The sequence below is a fragment of the Pseudorca crassidens genome, chromosome 19 (genome assembly GCF_039906515.1).
Source record: "Pseudorca crassidens isolate mPseCra1 chromosome 19, mPseCra1.hap1, whole genome shotgun sequence".
Taxonomy (NCBI): domain Eukaryota; kingdom Metazoa; phylum Chordata; class Mammalia; order Artiodactyla; family Delphinidae; genus Pseudorca; species Pseudorca crassidens.
The window spans coordinates 36,126,064-36,150,185 of record NC_090314.1 but is presented as its reverse complement, the minus strand read 5'-3'; the positions used below and the strand labels follow the sequence as shown (position 1 = coordinate 36,150,185).

At 35.7% G+C, this 24,122-nt stretch overlaps 1 protein-coding gene across 8 annotated transcripts in view; it reads right to left on the bottom strand.

Annotated features, from left to right (window-relative positions):
* BRIP1 (BRCA1 interacting helicase 1) overlaps positions 1-24,122 on the bottom strand; it is a 202,323-nt gene that overhangs the window by 39,868 nt on the left and 138,333 nt on the right. For all 8 annotated transcript variants that reach the window (XR_010937588.1, XM_067716377.1, XM_067716382.1 and 5 more), the window contains 2 exons: positions 15,818-15,977; positions 14,685-14,806 (listed from right to left, as the gene is read on the bottom strand). Coding sequence is in view for 7 of the 8 variants with exons in the window: in XM_067716377.1 (XP_067572478.1) it covers positions 14,685-14,806; positions 15,818-15,977 (282 nt within the window). In the remaining variant the exon portion in view is untranslated. The remainder of the gene's footprint in view (positions 1-14,684; positions 14,807-15,817; positions 15,978-24,122) is intronic.

Genomic DNA, 24,122 nt, shown 5'->3' with positions numbered 1-24,122 from the left:
ATCTCTTTACTACTGCCTCATATGAAAGACGGTGGAATTTGTCCCAATTCGTATACATATGTATTATGATTTCAGTAATAAATGCTCTCCTAAAAGCAATCAATACAGGCAGAATATACTTTTATTTTCTTGTATGTAAGCTTTATTTATTTATTATTATTTATTTTTTTTGCGGTACGCAGGCCTGTCACTGTTGTGGTCTCTCCCGTTGCGGAGCACAGGCTCCGGACACACAGGCTCAGCGGCCATGGCTCATGGGCCCAGCCGCTCCACGGCATGTGGGATCCTCCTGGACCGGGGCAAGAACCCACGTCCCCTGCATCAGCAGGTGGACTCTCAACCACTGTGCCACCAGGGTAGCCCCTATTTTCTTGTATGTAAGTTTTATGACAAAAGTTCAAGCCTGGTAATAAGACTAAGAACAAATGATCAGCTAAACTTACTAATTAAAAATATTAAGAAAACTTTGCCTCAGAAAAATAAACACATTTGTCTAGCAAACATTCAAGAAGAACAGTTTTATATTTAGCCAAGGTACAGAACCTAAAATGTAAACATTTATAGCAAACCAAATCTGGAAGACAGAGACTGTGCATTAGACATTTATTGCTCCATATCTTCACAGTGTAAACACTTTTATCAGGGTATCACAATATAAATTCCAATGGTTAGAGTTCTAAATTCAGCATAAGAGCTTGTATATGAAATAAGTTAGCTAGATAAAAGGAATATAGCTGGTTTTATTTCATCTGGCATATTTTCAAAATTTCTGAAACACCAAGTTAACCAAATATAGTATATATATTGTTTTAAATGGGGAAAAATGGGTTTCTGCCAAGAGCTAAGAAGCCAGGCTCCCTTTTAGACTTAAATAAACACACACAAACACACACACACACACACTCGAAATGGTTTTCAATTGTTATTTACTCTCCTTGTTACACTACACTAGGAGGTGACCACAGTAATCTACCAAGAAATAAGAATCAAGACATAGTAACAGACATAGTAAGAATAATACAGCTTATCTCACATATGCTTGAAGGTTGCTTTGAATAAGACACTTTTTGCAGAGAAACCTGTTATACTTTGTGTCATAAATTGTCAGTGTTGAAATAAACAGCCTAAAAATTTCAAATATAAAAAAAAGAACAAAATATATTCCCCTCAAATCAAGCATCTCTTGCTCTCAACATATTCAACCTCAAGTGGTTAAAATAATTTAGCTGCTAGCCCAGAACAGTTTATTGGTAACACAGTAACATTCAAGCAATTCTGAATAAAGGCTTTAGATAATAATAATGCAAAAACATCTGTCAGTACGAAGCAGTAGATCTTAGTGTTTCTTTTAAATTATGAAAATAATTTGTCAAGATAAGAGCCCAGGAAAAAGGTAGAAATTAATATTTTTCTATTAAAAGAAAAAAAGACAGTTAATACTTTAAGACATGCAAGAAACAACAATATATGCTTATTCTGTAAAGGGATAAGGTTAAAATTTTTTTAAAGAAAAATAGGCTTTGTTGCAATTTAGTTATGCTACCCATAATAAAATATTATCCAGATACACCTGAAAATGCTTAAATTATCATCTCTAGAAAATACTATATATATGTATATATATATATATATTTTTTTTTTTTTTTGAGGAAAGGAGATATGGAAAAAGCACACGGCTTAGAGTCAAAGCTTTGACATTTATTAGTTGTTTGACCTTGGGTAAGTCACAGTACCCCATTTAGCTTCCTTTCTCAGTTTCCTCCTCTGTAAATGGAAGAAAATAATTCCTGCCCGCATTACCTCATACAGCTGGTTCAAGAAAGAAATGACAATGGACACAAAACTGTAAAGCATCATATATTAGAGGTAAGCAAGCTGGAGAGTCATTACTTATCCTGTATTTCTAAAAACCAATATAGGTTTGGGTGGCATGCTGTTGTAATATATTGTCGCATGTAAATGAAAAAAGTCATAAGACTGACAGACAACGTAGGTCATCTACCTTAGAGTTCTGACACTTAGATCAACTCTCTCTGAAGGCGCTTAACCTATACTACTCAACATAAGGACACATTATTTTATGTGACTTAAAAGTTTCTTCAGCTTATGGAGTGGCTACTTTTTCATCATATATCAATGAAAATATGTACATTGGCAAGACTCATAGAGAACAGTATTTAGTTTTGAAACATAACTTTTTCTAAATGACTTCTGCAATTGATATTAAATTTTCTGAGGAATTATAACTAACATTAGCACTCTTTAATATCCTGCAAAATATTTTTTGACCACTTTGCAACCTATGAGCTGTATTTGAAGAGAACTATATAAAATATGTTAGTGGTGTAATCTACAGAATGAGTACCTGATTGTCCTCTATTAGTCTAAATATTATTCCTTACATATATCTTACAATCTAGAGCTTCCCTTGTTAAAGTCTCATACAAGAGCCAAATACTATGAATAAAACCCTTCTAGCAATAATAACTAACAAAATGAAATATTGTCTTACATAAGAAAGCAATGTGAGACTGTATATGGAACCATAGGCTCTTGAAGGAATGCGACAATATTTAGAGGTTTTGTTAAGGGAAGTGAGTAGTGCTGCATTCAGCAAGTGATAGAGATCTGCACCTGCTCCTATACAACACTGGAAGATAAGGAGGTCTCTCATGGAAGAGGCTTGTGGATGCGAAAAGATGTAAAACTAAGCACTGAGGCTCTGGGAGGACTCCACAAAAGTTTAGTGGCAATGGCAGGCATAGAAAGTAGAAGCTAATCCCAGTGAGAGGAGGCTCAGACTCAGAGTTCACATGATTAAATACCTTTAAAAATGAACTTGAGCAAGAGAAAATGTGCACATAAAAGATTACGTGAGTACTAGAAAACACTGAAAACATACTTAAACATACTTAAAACTCTGTTTATTACCTCCACGGCCCAACAAATGAATTCTGATACTTTTGCCATCTAGATTTTTATATTATTATATCGAAACATCTTTAAAACGTAAGTAAATATTTGATTTCTAAAAAACATTTGTTACTTTCTACCTTTGCAATATTATTGTTAGGAATGTTTGATTCAGAGCTTCTCAAAAGTGAAGGTGTGAGTGTGGGAATAAAGCATGTGGGATCATAGCACTTCAAAGTCTCCTACTTTATCTTAGAAAGTAATGAAGACTTCTGGTTTCAGGAAGGCAAAAAATTTTTTCTTCTTTCCTTGCCTCTTAAAAACCGACCCCAAATTAAAAGATAAATAAGAAAGAGAAATAGTCTCTATCTTCAATGAAACTAAGACATCTGTAACTTTAAACCCAAATAGATGACTGTGAAAAGCAGACTAAATGACTAAGCAGAGAGGCGAAAGTTCAAACCGAATTACCCACAGAGCTACTGATGGGAAATAAGCCAGTTAGGCCAGCAGGAGTCCAGAAAGGCTGAGGAAATTGATGCATAGGGAAACTGCTGGAGGATATGTACCACAAAGATGAAATAAGAAACAAGAAACAGGAACAAGGTCTGAGATTCAGGAAACTTGGGACCTAACACAGAAGACAAGCAAATCAAATTCCTAGGATGACAGCAAAGGGAAATCTCAGGATATTGGCAGTTAAGTGAGCTTAAAGAGCAACTTAAGTCTTGATTGAAGCAGGAGATCAGAAGGATCCAAAAGGGATGTCTTCAGGGGGAGAAAAAGAACTGACCTATTATCTGACAGGTCTCATAGGAAAACTGTATTGAGAGGTGTTGCAGATTTATTAAAGATTTCTTTAAAGATATATATATTTAAAATATTTATTTATTTATTTGGTTGTGCTGGGTCTTAGTTGTGGCTCACTGGCTCCTTAGTTGTGGCAATGCAAACTCTTAGTTGTGGCATGCATGTGGGATCTAGTTCCCTGACCAGGGATCGAACCCGGGCCCCCTGCATTGAGAGCGCAGAATCTTAACCACTGTGCCACTAGAGAAGTCCCTAAAGATATTTTTAAAAGAAAAAATAAAATAGTTAAAGGAAATCATTTGACTACAGTGAACAATATTTTCATAGTCATGATAATGTGAATATTGACTATGGATTTAATAAAAAATTGTGATTTAACGATATTGGGAGGATGTAAGAAGGGAAAGGCGGAGTAAGTGAGCTAAAATCCTATCTCACGTAGCAAGTAAATAGTTAATGTCTAAAATTGATTATATGGATGTAAATGCCAGATGAAATAGATAAAAGAAGTGAAAGTCACTGCTTCTCAGAAGCAGGGGCTGGGAAACGGGTAGAAGCCAAGAGATTGTTAATATAAGAAACCATCTAATGTTTTTAGTATAAATCAGGCTCTTAGTAAAAGTTTTATTGGATTTTTTTCAACTTGATAAAAAATAACAAAAAAATAAATGTAGATTGTTCATTTTAATTCATGACATACACTTGTATGTTTCACTATAAAAAACAATGGTGTTCAACTGAGAGTGATTTTGCCTACCAGAAGATACTGGCACTATCTGAAGACATTTTTGGTTGTCACAACTGGTGAGGGAGAAACATTTGCTACTGGCATCTACAGGTAAGTCCAGAGATGCAGCTAAACATCCTACAATGCACAGGACATCACTCACAACAAAAAATTATCCTGCCCAAAATGTCACTACTGCCAAGCTAGAGAAACCCTGCTATTAAGTAATTTTAAAGAACAAATCTGGTCATTTTGATGTGATAGGAAATTACACTATGACTTATTACATAGCTTACTATATTCCTGGGCACACCGGGATTATCTGTCCCAAAGGTAGAAAGCATAAATTGAACTCATTCCCAAGGTATCAAACCTTAATCTCAGTGAAAAACAGTAAAGACTGATGCTGTAAACACTGATGTCTACTACAGTTTATATTATCTTTGACCTTAAGACTTTATAATTGGAAAAAAACAAGTGACACACTCACCTGAAGCCCATCTATATATCTGCACCCTGTAGGCTTTAAGAGAATCTAAGTAAATTGATTAAAATCTACTACAACTAAAATTCTGCTCTGAAGAAAAAAAATTAAAATTATTTTCAGAGAGGTTAAGAAACAATTCCACTGTTTCCCTTGAGGTAGTGCTACTGATTATGCTCTGTGCCAACAGAATAAGTTAAGTGTCAATCAACCTTACAAGTCCCCAGCATGATAAACTCACTTTTAAAACCTTCAACCTACTATGAGAGCAAAAGTAAAATATAAAGGTTAAAAATTTCTTGTTCTCACCAAAAAAAGAGATAAACACAGGAAAATAACTTCAGAATTTTTCAAAAAACAAACAAAAGTTTTATTTGCTTTATTAATTATCCAAAGGTTTAACTTGTAGCTATATTCAGGTATGGCTTTTTTCCTAAGGAAATACAATGATATGAGTATTGGAAAGAAAAGGCTATCAATCAGACTTGATGAAAATTTTGTGATTTTAAATGTTTCCTCCCCCAAACCCAAAAGATTCCTTTAATAAATATGGGGAAAAAATTTTTAATTTAAAAATACCTCAGCAATTCATCCATTTATTTTGTAACTTTATATTTGTTTGTTTGTTTTGCAGGACGGATGGGAACAAAGAGTTTGGTTATCTCATTTTTCTCTGTCCAAGGCAAATTATAAGTTGTCAGTGTAGATGGAATACTTAGATTTAAACTAGATTTTAATTTTTGAATTTCAAGATATACTTAGAACCTGCTTTAATAATACTTCTGGCCAAACAATCTTAAAAAAAAAAACAAACTAGAAAAAAAAGTTTTCTGAGGAGGAAAAAAAGGTTTAAATAATGAGGATAAACTTATTCCAGACATTCAGAGGTGACGAGGTTTTTCTTCCATATCTGTGATTTGGCCTAAATGTTTCTAACAATTCCAAAAGCCAGTTGCTGGACTCCTAAATGTTAGAGTTTAGTATTACAGCCCTTTAAGTTTATATACACAGCCATTTCCCTTGGGTATCCACATATTATTATCAGGGCTAGATCCAGGTGGGTTTCTGTATCAGATGCTACACTATAACCGGAACCCCACTACATTCTGACCTCAGGCTCTATTACTGGATCTGGTTTCCCATAGCTTAGAATAAAGTCTCAAATCCTTAAAATGGCACACAGGGCCCTAAATGATTTGGCTTCTTAATAAGTCTCCCAGCCTCTATTCACATGCCATTCTCCCCAACTCACTCTCTTCCTCAGCTTCTTTCAATTCCTGGGAATAGCTATCCTCTTTCACACCTCAGGGCCTTAGCATATGCTGTTCTATCTGCTGAGAATACTCTTACCCATTCTGCTCACCTACATAACTCTGAGCCTTCTTTCCTGTGTCAGCTGAAATATCACTTCCTCAGGAAGTCTTTGTTTACCCCTAAAGACTAGGTTAGGATCCTGTTATACATTCTCATAGTTCCTGTGACTTTTTTCTTACAGTCTTCATCACAACTGCAATTAATTGCTTCTTTATTACTTTAATTTCAACATTCCTCACAAGAGTGTAAGCTCCATGAGACAAGGGGCTATAATCTGTGAATGTATCACCATGTCACCAGTCTATAAAGTACTTGGTACTCTAGCCAGATATTCAAAAAGTGGTTGTTTCACTTTTCTGAATAGTCTTAATAACTTGAATAGTTTTATAATCTGGCCTTTGATGAGGCCATTCCACTTGATCAAATGTTTGTATGTTTGAATCTCAACATAGACAAGATTCAAATCTCATTTCTCTGAGATTTGAATTTCCATCTATTTTAGGCAAATCACTCAAAGTAAATGGATATCTGGATGGGAGGTGAAAGGTGCTGCTCAACTTCACTTTCCCTAAGCACTGGAACACCCAGACCCTGTCCAACCAAAACATCCTGTTACACGTTCAAGTACTTTACTAAATTATAGACATCATTAGAAGTAGCATCTTGTTTATTTCCGCACTTAACTGTATTTAGTACAAATCAGGCTCTTAGTGAAAGTTTGTTACTGAATGAATAAATGAATGCTAAAACACTCAAGATCATTAACACAATGATAAAAGTGATTCAAAAGGAAAATACGAATATACTCAAAATTATTAGTAAAGGTTTTTGTTTCTGAAATCAAGTTTGTCTTGATATACTATAATCCCTTGCATTCCCGCCTCCATTCATCTCCTCAGGAATATTCATATTGCTGTCAAAGCAACAAGAATAATGAAGGAACAACAACAGTCTACTTAAAAAGAAATGTCAGATTCAAGAATTCTAATACTGCCATCATCTAATAATATTTTGACACTTGAAAGCACTGGTTTAATGTGCACTCAATTTTATTAATGCTGTTATCCTCTGGGGCAAGCAAAGGGTAACAGCCCTTTTCTGAGGTTTATAAAATGCCAAGAATGCATGGTAGCTTATAAATTTATGTGTGTTTGATATAAAGTCAATAACTAACAAAATTAAAATAGATGCCAGTATCTTTCAATCATTAATGCAATTTTTCAAAACTGATTAAAAAATAATATACTTAAATAGTCCAGTATCTTCAGAGCTAAAACAAGTTCCCCAAATGAAAAAAGGAATTCATAATGATTATCATATGCCAATACTGAGATAACTAATCAGATCACTATCGGAATTTTAAATAGTTTCCAAATGAAATCTATTTTGGTGATTCAACATACTATATTACTAAAGCAAAATAATACACAAACATAAAATTTATATCTTAGTTATTTTAATAATTGTAAGAGCTCTTCTGATATAGAACATTACCATCAAATTTTACTAAACTTGTTGTAGAAATCTAAGATACCAACTGGAACATTTTTAAAGCATAAAAATTTTTAGGCACATGCCATGGTTTTATGCATTTTTTTCAGAGGAAAAGGCACAATACCCATGAAGGGAGAATATTTTTATATACTACTAAATTGTGCTAAAGAATACAAATAAAATGGAATTTTAAACTCTAAATATCGTACCTTACAACGTCTCACAAATTATGCCCATGCCACCAACTTGAAATGTGGATGCCTGAATTATAAAGTTGAAGTCTGTCTAAGTTTTTATATCATACTAATTGGCCAAAGGATTTGTTTTAGATATCCACTAAAAGGGCAGTGTTGTTATACTGTGACTTAATTGCATTAAAAGAAAACAACTTTCCTTTTAGTTATATTTTTCCACCAACATCTAATCATATAAAGGCCTTGGTTCACTCTCCTGTCCCTCAAATACTTTGCTTTAGTGCACAGAAAGTTTCCTTTTTAGCTATTACATGATTAAGTATGTCCTTATAGAATGATAAGAAGCATCTGGGAAAGGTGGAAGTGAAAAAAATCCTCACCAGGAAAGTTAGCTTAATGCCTGTCCTTCAGAGTGGCCCGTTATCAACATTTCACAGTGGGTTTCTTTATTTTCAGGTCCCTGAGGTATGTGCAATAAATTATGACTTGAACTAAACAAGTCACACTTGGCTCCAAAATGAAATTTTCCTACCTCTACTTTCTAGTCCCCAAGGTGGGAAGAGGAAATCCTGGTCACAGCCAAAGAAGTCATATTTTTGGCTCTAACATACATTTTCCTGCTTCTCTAAAAGCCTAACTCTGCAGTTGAGACTACAAGAGTCTTAAGTTAGTATTTTAAACTGTATTTTAATTTTGACTTCCATAATCTGTCTCAAATTTAAGAAAAAAATTTTAGTATCATAAAATTAAGGTCATTGCCCTCTTTGTCCCACTCAAATCACTTTTCTAACTCGGACACTGACCTTAACTCTTTAAAATATGAATTCAAATAAAACAATAGAGAAAACAAGACAGAAATAGATTGTTTTGTTTTCATAAGATAGAATATTTCAGGTTCTCATTTACAAATAATTTCCACTTATTCTGCATGATAGGCTGAGTACTAATGTAAAAGAAAACTGTGAAGTCCTAATTTATGGTCCAGTAATTTGAAGTATTGTTTTAGGTTTGGAAGAACCATTTATGGAAATCATTTAGTTCATCAATTCATTTTATAGAAAACCAGAATATGGCAGACACACCCTGAGGTGACTCCCAGAGAGTCATGTCTTGTATAATCCTCTCACCTTGAGAGTGAGCAGAACCTGTGACTTGCTTCTAGCCAACAGAATGTGGCAAGGGGATGGGGTAGACACTCCCTTGATTAGATCATGTTATAACGCAAAGGTGTGAGGAAGTTACTCCTGTTATTATGTTGTTGTATGGCTCCATCTTAGGAGACTGGAGCTAGACAGCATCTTGTTGGCCTTGCATAAATAACCTGCCATGCTGTGAGAGGGCCTGTGAGAAGGCCACATAACGAGGAATTCTGAGTAGCCTGCAGGAGATGAGAGCAGCCCCTGGCTAGATCAGTCCTACAACTATAAGGAACTGAACTCTGCCAACATCCTAAATGAACTCGGAAGAAGACCCCAAGAGCCAGATGAAAAAGCAGCCCAGCCAACAACATTGACTGCAGTTTTGCGGAAACGTGAGCAAAGGACCCAGCTAAGCCACACCCAGGCTCCTGACCCATGGAAACTGTGACATAAGAAATGTGTGCTGTTTTAAACCACTATGTTTGTGGTAATTTGTAACACAACAAGAGAACACTAATATAAAGAGTGGTAGCCAGTATGATTAATATACTCTCTCCATTATTATGTTCTACTATGTATTAGGGTGTAAAATGCTATTGGAATTGAGTATTCCCTTCATAACTCCTTTAATGATTTATGATTGTAACAACATACTGTACTGCCTTATTATAAGTAATATTAATGTTTACTACTGTCCTAGTCATTATCATCAAATAATGATTACTATCATTATGATGCCTTAATTAAAGAGTCCAGGAATGGAGGGTTGTTGTTTTTTAATAACAATGCCAAGTAAAACAAACAACAAAACCAAATTACTATTTTGATAACTTATATTAAATATACTGAACTTTGTTTTATTTTAATTAATTTTACTTTAATATTTAGTATATATTTAATACTTAATTATATTTAAATATATAAGTATACATATATTTAAGACTTTAAATATAAATATATTAAATAATAAACATATTAATCATTAATTAAATCAACTTATTGAACACTCACTATATTCCAAGGCAATATTTAATTGTAGAGACAAAGATATTTAAGAAATTGTCCTAATCTTTGAGGTAATCTAACAGATTATAAAACATATTTATAAACACTAAAATATAATATAATGAAGGCAGTGTAAGTATGTGCTTTAGGAAGTAATAAAAAACACTGGTAAAAATAACTATGTAGGTAAATATAAAAGCCAATATTATCATACTTTTCGTTTGTAACTGGTTTTTTTCATGTGATTTAAAAGGCAAATGCATAAAACAATAACTGTAAATTATGTTAATGGCACACAATGTATATATAAAGATGTAATCTATGACAATAACAATATAAAAAGGGAGAGACAGAGATTAACTCCAAGGTAACACTAAGAAAATAACTGAAAAATATACACAAAAGGAAAGAAGGGAATCAACATAGTACATAGCAAAAAACAGCTAAACACAAAAAAGGCAATAATGAGTGAACTGAGGAACAAAAAGCACATAAGACATGCAGAAAACAAATAGTTAAATGGTAAAACAAGCCCTTCCTTATCAGTAATTACTTTAAACGTAAATGGATTAAACTCTCCAACAGAAAGGCAGATATTGGCAGAATAAATTAAAAAACATGATCCAGGACTTCCCTGGTGGCGCGGTGGTTACGGATCTGCCTGCCAATGCAGGGGACGTGGGTTCGAGCCCTGGTCTGGGAAGATCCCACATGCCGTGGAGCAACTAAGCCCATGTGCCACACCTACTGAGCCTGCGCTCTAGAGCCCACGAGCCACAACTACTGAGCCTGCACGCCAAAACTACTGAAGCCCACACACCTAGAGCCCGTGCTCCGCAGCAAGAGAAGCCATCACAATGAGATGCCCGCGCACCGCAACGATGAGTAGCCCCTGCTCGATTCAACTAGAGAAAGCCCACGAGCAGCACCAAAGACCCAACGCAGCCAAAAATAAATTAATTAATTAAAAAAAAAAAAAACATGATCCAACTATATGATGTCTACAAGAGACTCATTTTAGATATAAGGAAGTTAGACTCATTTTACAACATATACAAAACTTTACTCAAAATGGATCAAATACTTAAATTTAAGAGCAAAAACTATGAAACTCTTTGACAAAAAACATTAGGGGCAAATCTGCATGACCATGGATTTGGCAATGTTTTCCTAAATATAACACCAAAAACACAGGCAACAACAACAAAAAATGAAGTGAGCTTTATTAAAATTTCAAACTTTGTATTTCTTTTATATCTTATAGAAATGTACTATTATTTTCAATAACTTGTTTGATCATTTATAAATTTTGAGAAATCCATAATGGTGCTCTGAGTTATTTCATATACTCAGATATTTCAGGTACTATTATATTCTGGTCATTTCCAGAAGATAAAAGTCCTTAATTATTATAAAAATTGCATATCTATACTCTTAAAGCTTATAAACATCAGTCTTTTGAATGAATGCTTTATAAATATCCTTTAGTTATTAAAAAAAAAAGGCCAGGACTCCTTTTTGGAATCCTTATTCTAAGCCCTTTGCCATGTGTGGTGGAAAATACCCCCTTCTCCCAACCCTGCCACTGCTGTTGACTTTGGGCTTGGGCATATGACATACTTTGGGCAATATGTTAGTAGATGTGACATAAACAGGTATTTGAAAAGTGCTTACACAGTCAAGCCTGCTCTCTTGTACCCTGCCATTGCAATAACATGCTTTGGCTGGTCTGTTGGTCCACAAAGGATGAGATCCATCAGCACAGCTGATCCAGTTGAGTGCAACCTATGTTGGTCAAACCATAGCAGGGTGACTGAGCCCAGCTGAAATCATCTGTTGCCCACCCCACCCTCATAGATGCTGACCCACAGTAAATGACTGGTATTTTAAGCCACTGAGTTTTAGAATTGTTTGTTAGACAGGAAGAAGTGATCCAGACATATGCAACAAGAAATACACTTCCAAGTCTTTCCAATAATGACTTTTCCTCTTTTTCTGTCTGTCCCTTGATCCTGCAGCTCAGACTACTCTTGGGTCCACCCTACTTGTCCCTTTTAGGAACCACTAGGGAAACTCCTTTAGAATCACCCTCCTCTCCTCCCTATGCAGACCTCATTGAAGCTTCTGTTATTTTGCTATTTTATACAACTGGAGCCATTGGAATTCAAATAAGCACAACTACGACAAGTAGGACCATTACTGAGGGATGTCAGAGCAGGTCACCGGTATCTTGTTTTTTAAACAACAGACTGAGATGTTGCCTGGGAAGAACTTATCCTGAGGAAAGAAAGCATTAAGAAATCCAAGATTGGTGCAATAACAACACCCAGAATCACAGCTGTTGGGAATGACAGTAGAGAAAACAGAAGGTAAATGTAATTTTTTTTTCCTTCACAAGTAACACTTTATTTAATTTTAAGGATTTTTCAAAGAATAACATAATAAACACTTGTGTTCTCCCCATATTTTCTTTAAGCTTGTTTTTTAGTAAGACAGCTATTATAGGAAAAGCTAAAGCCCTTTTGATAACTACCCCCAATATCATTCCTTTCTCTTCTCAATCACAATCACTATTATGAGTTTGATGTGAATTCTTTCAGGATTTGTTACTTTGTGAGTGTAATATTTAGTACAACCTAGTTATTAGCCATAAAGCTCCTTTTCCAGCTCTCAAGGACTCATACATAGGTCCAAGAATGAAATAAGATACAAGCAAAAGTTGAAAGAGCTAGTTTTAGGGGGAAAAATTTATATTTAAGATGTGGGAAGAATGCGTAGTAGAAAGTGTGGGAAAGAGATTCTCTCCACTTAAACAAAGCAGCGTTAGTACAGTAATATAGGGCCAAGGTAAAATGATAAGACATCAAAAAAAGACAGTACCACTGCCGACAGCAGTACAATCAGCAGAACTCAGCTTCAGTGGAATGAGCACTAATACTATTGATGGTGAACACAACAGTTTTCTTGAGTGGATGTCTACTGTTTCATCAGTAGTAGTAGTCAGAGGCAGCATTAGCCACTTTAGAATAGGAGCCCTGGGAATGGTCATCAGCACTCTCAGTGGTAGCACTGGTGGCTGGAGAAAGGCAGTAGAAGCCACCAAAGTACTGTAGGCTGAAAGGATTAAATACCTCCTGAGGACTTTCAGAATTTTTGACAAGGTCCAGAGGTCAGGGAAGAGTAGAAGCTAATTAGAGAAATATTATTACTGTTACTACTATATAATTCACAGTGTCTAGTAAAATATTATCAATAAAGAAGATAACTGCCTAGGGAAAGAATTCTTGTTTTAGTATGAGATCCTAACAGGTTGTATCCTGGGAGGGATATGGATTATACTCAACGGAGTCAGCTCAGTGGCCAGAAAACCTCAAGTCTTGGTCTCAGGTTGCTAGCAACTTCAAATTCCTGTAGGAAGTAAAAGAAAATCCTCCCCGATAAAGATAACATCACCTTAGGCTTCAAATTATTACTACAAATAATTTTTCAAGTATGTTTAGCAAACAATTAGTGATAATGAAGCAAAACTCCTGTTTCTGACCAAGGTAGAATACCTGGTTTAGGAATATCCCTCCCATTGTAAGTAACTGTAAAACTGGACAAAACAGATAAAGCAACTGCTTTTAGGGAGTAGACACCAGGCAGCCTAAAACTGTAATCTCAGAGATAAAATAATCTCATAAGATCCATTAGGTGAACTCTATGATTCTCAGCTCTCTTCCTAGGTATAATTTTCCGACAGTAGCACAGAGCACTGAAGTACAAGCAGAGTATGGTGTTTCTGCCGAGCTGAAATGGAAAATATCAGAACTTGAAACAGCGAAAATCACTAAAATCTGCAGGGCAAGGCATGGCATTGGAGAGAAGGGATAGAGATAGATAGAGAAAGGGCCCTAGAATTCCCCAGGGGCTCCCTGTCAGTCTGCGACTAAGAGTTTGATAAAACACAAATTGCTGGGCTCTACCTCCAAAGCTTCTGATTCAGTAGGTCTCGATAGAGCCTGGAAATATCTATTTCTATTAAGTTCCCAGATAATAGTGATGCTCCCGACCCAGGACCACACTTTGAAAATCACTCTTACTAAGCAGAAGACAGGGTAAGTTAAAAATAAAATAAACCCGTATCTCCTAAACCTTTCTCACTCATTCTGAGTCACTAGAGCATTAAAATAAAATGTCTGGGGCTTCCCTGGTGGCGCAGTGGTTGAGAATCCGCCTGCTAGTGCAGGGGACATGGGTTTGAGCCCTGTCCAGGAAGATCCCACATGCCGCGGAGCAACTAAGCCCGTGTGCCACAACTACTGAGCCTGTACTCTAGAGCCTGTGCGCTTAGAGCCTGTGCTCTGCAACAAAGCCTGTGCTCTGCAACAAGAGAAGCCACCGCAATGAGAAGCCCGTGCAGCGCAATGAAGAGTAACCCCTGCTCGCCACAACTAGAGAAAAGCCTGTGTGCAGCAACCAAGACCCAATGCAGCCAAAAATAAATAAATTAATTAAAAAATAATATAAAATGCCTGAGGATACAAGAAAAATATCTAATTAACCTTACACAAAATCAACAACTTCTGTGATAAATAAAACTTCTTAAGGCTTTGCTGGCCTACCTGTAGATCTTTCACATTTGGAAAAGGAATTCCTATTGTTATGACAGCACGGGCGTTGTCATCTGAGAAATCCAGACCCTCACTCACTTTACCACGACAAACTGCCACCAGGAGGGCGCCATCTTAAACAACAAAAATCAACATTTTTATAAGCACACTCAAAATTCCCAGAAATTCTTATTCTTGTCGTTTTGAAAAGATCTGATTATTAAGTAATTATAATACCAAATTTTAAAGAAACAAAATTTAAAACTATTATAAAGTTTTAAAATTCAATGTCTTCAAATAAATAAAAGAAACAAAATTACATTTAGGTGCAACATGGTAGAACCAACTTATAAACTGTGTATCTCCCAGTTAAACTATACAGAAAAACCATGTCAGAGTAGTAACTTGCATGTGAGCTGAGCAACTGTGAACCAACTGTTTTAACTTTAAAATACTATATTGAAATCACTATCTTTACCACCAGAATGTAAAGTTATCAGAATGATTTAAATAACTCTAATATTTACTATATATCATATTGAATCAATATTATATTGAAAAGTATTTAAAACACACATACACAGAATACTCTGTGTATAAACTTACCATACAAGGATATTGACAATTATGTTATAATATCTTTATGATGTTGCACTGTTCGTAAATTACTATTAGCCCTTCTTGTCAAACTTTTTATGGGCATTCTCTAACTTTGAAATTTAGCCTTCAGTTATGTTTTGAAAACTCAAGTTTACCTTATGTAATAAAATATAAGCACAAAGTATATTTTTTACATAAAAATGCAGGGCTCATTTGGCTAGTAAGGAAGATATTAATGCATACTCTACCTACCTTCTTTAACAAAACATTTTAGTTAGCGTAAGGAAGTCTATGGGATAATACCTGAACGCATGCCATTTCATAAAACTGAACTGTCATCTTCAAGTGAAAATATTCATAGGAGAACAACTCCAAATAAAAGAATTTCTTTAACCTATGTTCTTTTCACTTAGGATTATAAAATATAATTTTTCTCAAGTGCAATTCATTTAAAAAAGATAACACAAATAAAATTCTAACAGCACCAACTTTTCACTTTATGGGAAAAATTTTTTTTCACTGACCATCAAATAATTTCCAATTACCTTTTTCTCCTTTGTACTTGATCGCATCATAGTACATCTGCAGTAATTCATCAAAATCAGTTTTTTCTCCTCTCTGTGGTTCTACAATGACTGTCTTCACCAACTCCAGATTATGCCATACACCAGTGGAGAGCCAACGTTCTTTTAACTTTTCTAGTAACTGGAAAGGGGAAAGAAAAAAAATGTTTTGTGTGTGTGTCCAACTGAACTTACATTTATTTGTTGAAAGACCATGTGACTACAATGGCAAGAGTATTAACCTTTCTGTGTTTGACTCCATAAAAAGAGGAAAACAATTATATGTCATAGAGTTGTTATTGGGTAAATTCATTAACTGATATAGAAAGCTTTGAATGATGTCTGGCACCCAGTAAGAGCTCCACAGATGTTAGCTGTTGTGGCTGCTGTTACCATTACTATTACTACTAACATTACTGCTGCTATTGCTACTGCTTCTATCATTGCTATCTTAGGGATTTCAAAAGCAGGAAAAAACTACTTCTGTCAAAATTCATAAATTTTAAGTTATCTCTAAATCTAAGGTGAAGTTCTTAATATCTTTAACTAAAGATACTTTAAATGAAGATTCTTTAAGATCATTCTACCTAGTCCATAGGCAGCTATGCTGTTTTAAAATTTGATCATCATTAATAAACTGAATTGAGTAAATATATAAACAGAGATTCAGGTAGCCAACAAGTAGAAAATATAAAGGCAGAAATGGAACATTTACAAAAATAAACGTGCTAGATTACAAAAGGACTTTCAACAAATTTCAAAGAATCCTTATCAGATTAACCACATATCCTAACAACAATGCAATTTTAGATTAAAAGTCAATAATATTAAGTTAGTGGGAAAAAACAAACATACAAGCCCGACACTAAAGATTGTATTCTGAAAGAGCATATGTGTTATATGTCAATTATATTTCAATAAAACTGGAAGAAAAAGAAAATAAATAACAACAAAAAAGAACATATGGTTTAAAATTTATTTTATTTTTTTGGCTGCACCACACAGCATGCAGGATCTTAGTTCCTCAACAAGGGATCGAACCTGTGCCCCCTGCAGTGGAAGCACAAAGTCCCAACCACTGGACCGCCGGGGAATTCCCAAGAACATATGGTTTAGAGAGGAAAACACAATAAAATTCGTGACATCTTTAGATATGAATGATAAAAAAGCACCCATAATTCGAAACATGTGGGATGAGGTAAAGGCAATACTTAGAAATATGCTTATAACTTGAAATGTATTTAAAAAATTTAAAACTATTGGAATTAAGCATTCTTTTTAAGAAGCTAGAAAATTAAACAGAAAATGCAAAGAAAGCAAAAGTTAATAAATATAAGAGCTGAAATAAATTTAAAAAGACAAAAGCCAGTAGTAGAGATTATTATGATTTAAACTGAACTGCTTTACCTACTTGTTTTATGCAGAATTCTATGCAATATGGACCAATTATTACAATACAGGCAAGCACCAAGAAATTACTGCAAATTCTCTAGAGAAAAAAACTAATTTTTATAAGATGGTTTATTTCCTCAGAATTTTACCTAATCTATTTTCAGAAATAATCTTAATAAGATTATAAAACAAATTTTTTTAAAAATCACTGCTATGGTCTAAATGTTGGTGGTCCTCCAAAATCTTTTTTTTTTTTGCGGTACGCCGGCCTCTCACTGTTGTGGCCTCTCCCGTTGCGGAGCACAGGCTCCGGACGCACAGGCTCAGCGGCCATGGCTCACGGGCCCAGTCGCTCCGCGGCATGTGGGATCTTCCCGGACCGGGGCACAAACCCGCGTCCCCTGCATCGGCAGGCGGACTCTCAACCACTGCGCCACCAGGGAAGCCCCAAAATCATTTTTTGAAATCCTAATCCCCAAAGATGAAGGTATTAGGAAGTGGGGTCTTTAAAGGTGATTAGGTCATGAGGGCGGAACTGTCACAAATGGAATTAGTACTCTTATAAAAAAGATCCCACAGAGCTCCCTTGCCCCTTCCACCACAGGAGGACACAGCAAGAAGCCACTGGCTTCTGACAGGAAGAGGGCTCTCACCCAACCATGCTGGCACCCTAATCTCGGACTTCCAGCCTCCAGAGCTGTGAGAGATAAGTTTCCGTTGTTTACATGCTACCAAGTCTGTGGTATTTTGTTATAGCAGCCAGAACACACTAATCACTAAGAAAATCACTAATTGGTAAAATAGTTCACTGCATATTATACATTGATCATGGTGTCCTGATCAATAAAAATAAAAATTCCCCATAACACCATGTTAACAGGTAAAAAAACATAGGGATATTATTAATTTAAAAATCTTCGAGTGCCTCAACGTTGGCTATTAGAATTTGCTTTTTGAATATGCACTTTCTGAATCAAAGTTTCTAACCATGCAAATTCTTAGCCTGTTCTGCCTGCTGTAATTCAGTTAGAAGAGTGTAAAAATATCCCAAGGATGTAAAACCAGATGATGTGTGTCATGAATTTGCATAATTGTTGATTCTTAGTAGAATGAAACTCAATGGTGGTATACCTTTTTCTGAAAACACAGATAATATTTCAACTCTTTTTCCTTGAGTCTGAGATAACAGAAATTTCAATGTTTTGAACATTCAAGATCTGGAGAAGTACCTAACATTTTACTTAAGGAAGACCATTAAGTTGATGATTCCAAAATATAGTCCATTTTAATAGACTAACATCTATTTAAGAAGGGAAACCTGAGAAATAAGAAAGAAACTGGTTCAATGCACAAAATTCCCCCCAAAGAAATCCAGTAGGGAATTCTTCCCCATTATACAGAACAGAATTCAGAATATCAAAGAGTTATACATGCTTTAGAAAACGTCTAACTTTGTGTTCACAAAAGCTTAGAAAATTTTAAAGCAAGAATGATATATGCAATATTTCAAAATTTGTTACAAGAAAAGACATTTTATCCACTGATTTTGGATTCTAAGAACTTCAGAAATTTATGGACAATGAAAATGGTCACAGGTTTGTAAATAAATCGTGCGTATCACAATTAAAAAGTACGATATGCACTATCAATCACTTCAGAAAACTTCTATAGCAAATACAGATTAAACTGTCACATGTTACTGGGTCTTTAAAAAATTTTACCTGCAAAATAAAGCTGTTAAGCTTGTTGACATATCTGAAGGAACTTTTAGCTTTAAAGTTCTTTGATTCTATTAAATTTTAAAAACTGAATTGTCAGGATATAATACTGACATATAAGATTACAATTTGGAGAATAGGAGACAACGAAAAGGAGAAAGGTGGGCCACTCAAAAACAAACTACTTTTTTCTAGGTTTGCATTAGATCTGAAAAAGTTTATTGTTAATGCAAATTTTATAACTTGGGCAAAATTTTTTCCCTATATAAATCATTCAAATTTGCTTTAATTTAAAAAGGAAAGACTATTTAAACTATCTAAACATAGCTAAGAAGTTATTAAAGTAATTTGTTTCAAGAAAAAATTAATGCAGTCTGACACCTATTACCCTTTCCAAAGGTATATTTAGAGCCAGGTCCAGAGGTATATTTTGGGCAACTCTAGCAAAGCTGAGGCAGCAAGAGACAAAATATCGATCATGACTAGGAGAACTCTTATTCAGAAATCTGCTCTTCAGTTGTATCTATTGTTAATGTGTTGTGAGAATATGGAGAAATTAGAACTCTCATACACTGTTGTAGGAATATAAGATGGTGAGGGTGCTTGGGAAAGAAGTCTAGCAGTTCTTCAAAAGGTTAAACATAGAGCTACCATATGACCCAGCAATTACACTCATAAACAAATATCCAAGAGAAATGAAAACATATGTCCACACAAAAACTTATATATGAGTGTTCACAGCAGCCTTATTCATAACATTCAAAAAGTAGAAAAATCCAAATATCTTTCCATTGATTAACAGATAAGTAAAACATGGTATATTCATACAATGTAATATTATTTGGCCATAAAAATGAATGAAGTACTGATGCATGCAAGAACATGGATGAATCCTGAAAACAACATACTAATTAAAAGACGCCAGACACAAAAGACCACCTATTGTGTAATTCCATTTATATGAAAGTTCCAGAATAGGCAAATGCATTGGGACAAAAGTAAATTAGAGGTTGCCCAAGGCTGGGGAAAGGAGAAAATGTGGTGGAAGACAGGGGATTAAATGAGTATGGGGCTTCTTTTAAGAGTGATGAAAGGGGCTTCCCTGGTGGCGCAGTGGTTGAGTCTGCTTGCCGATGCAAAGGACACGGGTTCGTGCCCCGGTCCGGGAAGACCCCACATCCTGCGGGGCGGCTGGGCCCGTGAGCCATGGCTGCTGAGCCTGCGTCTGGAGCCTGTGCTCCGCAACGGGAGAGGCCACAACAGTAAGAGGCCCGCGTATCGCAAAAAAAAAAAAAAAAAAAAAAGTGATGAAAATGTTCTAAAATTAGTGAACTTTGTAAATCTAATAAAAACCACTGAATTATACACTTTATATGAGTGAATTGTATGGTATGCAAATTATATCACAGTAAAGATATTTTATTAAAACAATGATAAATAGGATACAGAACTTCCAAACCACTAAAAAGGGAGGGGGGCAAAAAACCCAAGTCAATAGAATAAGGTAAACAAGACGGGAAAAGAGGTAAAAGAACGCACAAAATAAGATGGTAGAAAATAAGTCCAAATACGCCAAAGAATCAAAGCAAACATAAAGTTAACTCATTTATTAAAAATGAGACAATCAGATTGTTTGGAAGAAGGGAGGGAAGGAGGAAAGGAGAGTGGGAGAGAAAAAAAGAAAACCAGCTATATATAAGTGTCTCTATATATTTTAAGAGACACTTAAAATTAAACAACAAAGAAACCTTGAAAATAAAGATATGGAAAAAGATATGCGAGGCGTATATTTATCAAAAGAAATCAGGTGTATCACTGTCATAAAAAAATAGACTTCAAAGTAAAAAGCTTTAAAAGAAACACAGATATATATTCCATACACATAAAAAGTGCATCCGGGCTTCCCTGGTGGCGCAGTGGTTAAGAGTCTGCCTGCCGATGCAGGGGACACGGGTTCGTGCCCCAGTCTGGGAAGATCCCACATGCCGCGGAGCGGCTGGGCCTGTGAGCCATGGCCGCTGAGCCTGCGCGTTCAGAGCCTGTGCTCCGCAACGGGAGAGGCCCGCGTACCATGAAAAAAAAAAAAAGTGCATCCACCAACAAGATATAGCACTCATGAATCTCTATGTACTTAAGACATAGTTTGAAAATATGGAAAGAAAAAACTGGCAAGAAATACAATGATAAACTGACCAACTCCCTAAATACTATAGAGGACTTCAACATACCTAAGATATCTACAAATGAATTAGATGAAATATGAATATAGAAGATTTAAATTTATAAGAATCATCAACCTTATTCTAATATATATAGGAAACTTGGCGCTGAATGGAAAATAATAATTCTTTTACATGTGGAACAATATACATAAATTCACAAAGGACATATCAATAAATTTAAAAAATCTGGAATCATACAGATTCACTGGAAATAGATATTAACAGAAGGGTCATTCATACCCAAACAAATAAATTTATCTACAAAGAAATCTGAAAAAACTCCCATAAAATTCTAGGTTGAAGAGGAAAACAAAATGGAAAAAAAATAACTTAGAAACACTGTAATTATTCTAGGTCCTTTGCTTTTCCATATGAAATTTAGAATCAGCTTGTCATTTTCTACAATATGTCAATAGCAGCATTATTTAAACAGCAGAACATAAAAACAAATAAGAAGACTAGAAAGGTCTTAAAAATATTTATTAACGGTAATGTGTAAATTGTGCTATAGGAATACAATGGATTATAATAAGTAATGAAAATAAATGAACTTGTCATGGATTAAAAAAAGCAAAATGGTAAAAATTATATATAATATCATGCCATTTTTTAAAAACTCAAAAAAAAGCAAAACTAAGTAACATTGTTTAGAAATACATGTATTGTGGAATACATGTGTATGTGGTAAAGCCACTTTAAAAAAATAATGAAAATTATAAACTTTAAGAAAGCATTCCCCAACCTTTTTGGCACCAGGGATCAGTTTCGTGGAAGACAATTTTTCCATAGACCTGGGGGGGTTGGGGGGGCGGGGGGGATGGTTTCAGGATGATTCAAGTACATTACATTTATTGTGCACTTTATTTCTATTACTATTAAATTGTAATATATAATGAAATAATTATACAACTCACTATAACGCAGAATCAGTGGGAGCCCTGAGCTTGTTTTCCTGCAACTAGATGGTCCCATCTGGGGGCGACGGGGGACAGTGACACCTGAAGTGTGTTGCTTATGTCCATTCTACTCTGTAATCTCATTTTGGTTTCTGTCACTGTAGAAAACCCTGCTTCACAAAGATAGAATGTTGGAAATGGAAGCAGGCTTTTCAGTGCTTTTGTGGCAATCTCAGGATATTCTGCCTTGACTTTAATCCAGAATGTATGGAGATTTGAAGTTGTCTCAAACATACTCTTAAGGCCACTGTCATCTGCGATCTCAAGCAGCTGATTCTCTTCTAGCACAAAGTCGATTCACCTGGCTTATATCACAAATGGGTCACAGATCCATTCCTTCCCAGTTCGGGGGTCTTTTGTGGTTGGGAAATAATGCTCAAACTCTTTTGAAAGCTGAGATAAGTGGTCATGCACCAGCTGGGAGAAAGAAGGCCCTAGCTCAGTCTCTTTCAAAATCTCTGCTAATGTTTGAAACATGTCAAAAATCCCAATGTTCACTCGTCGCCCCCATAATTCCATTTTGCCTTGAATGCAGCCACTTTATCTGCCGACTTAAATACAGTTGTCATTCTCCCCTGAAGTGACAGATTGAATTTGCTGAACAGGTTGAATATGTCACACAAGTAAGCAAGTTTTGCGACCCATTCTGTGTCATTGAAATGTGCTGCCAGTGGTGACTGTTTTTCTAAAAGAAATCTCTGGAGCGGCTCTCGTAAATCAAAAACTCTGGCCAGTGATCTACCTTTAGAAAGCCATCTCACTTCTGTGTATAAGAGAAGACGTGTGTGCTCTGCGTCCATCTACTCACAGAGCTGCGCGAACAGATGTGAGTTAAGGGCATGTACTTTAATGTGGCTGATAATTTTGATCACATCCTGCAAAACGTTGTTAAATTCAGGTGCCATTTTTTGGCTAGCCAGCATTTCTCTATGGATGACACAGTGCGAAAACTCACATTCAGAAGTGACCTCTTTGACCCGAGTAGTCAGAAAGCCGTCCAGTCACGGCAGCCACTCTGTCAGTGCATATACCAACACAAAATGGCCAATTCAGCTTTCCTGATATATAATCATTCAAGGACTTGAGTAGTTCTGCAGCTGTGGTGTTGGTTGGCAACAAAAGTGCACATAACATATTCTCATGTACATCCTTCTGAAAAGTATATCGCACAGAAACAAGCAATGTTGCCTTGCTGTCAACATTGGTAGACTTGTCAACCTGGACTGCATACCATGGTGATTCATTAATCTTAACAACTGTGCCTCAATATCCTCTGCTATTTCATCAATTCGTCCAGTTATGGTGCTAGCCGAAAGAGGAACACACGCCACCTTTTGAACTGCAGCCTCTCCTAAAAGTTCATGACAAATGTCCTTAGCACCAGGCAGGATCAACTCTTCACCAATAGTAAAGGGCTTCTTAGCTTTAGCAATGCGGTTTGCCACTAAGAATGATGCTCTCAGTGCAGACATATTTGATGAAGTGGTGGCCTTCAACAGTTGCTTCTGTTCGTGTTCACGTTTTTTTCTTTTGAAAAACTCCAAAGTCTTGTCTTTTAATTCAAGGTGCTTGGTCTCCAAGTGGCTAAGCAGTTTTGAAGTTTTCATGGCTTCGCTGGATAGCCTGTCACCACATATTATATACAAAGCGGGCTTGGAGAATGTGAATCACCTGTAGCAATGAACCCATAATTGAAGTTGGATTCTTGGTATTTTCTTTCAAATGCAGCTTTCTTTCTGTTGGCAGTCTTAGAGTATTCTGCTGTCTCATCATTGGGTCTTTCCCCCTTTTCAAAGAAGCTCTGCAGTGACATTTGTTTTTTAGTCATTTTGGCTAGGGTTAGCTTGTGGGCTTACCAAAACTGACTGAGACAAGAGTGCAGCGCGGGAAAGAGTGGTAAATGGAAGTGGTAAATAAAATAATGGGTAGGCCATGCGTGGACTAAAATAAGTGTCGGATTCTGACTTAAAGCCTGCCACCAGATGCAGCTGTATAATTG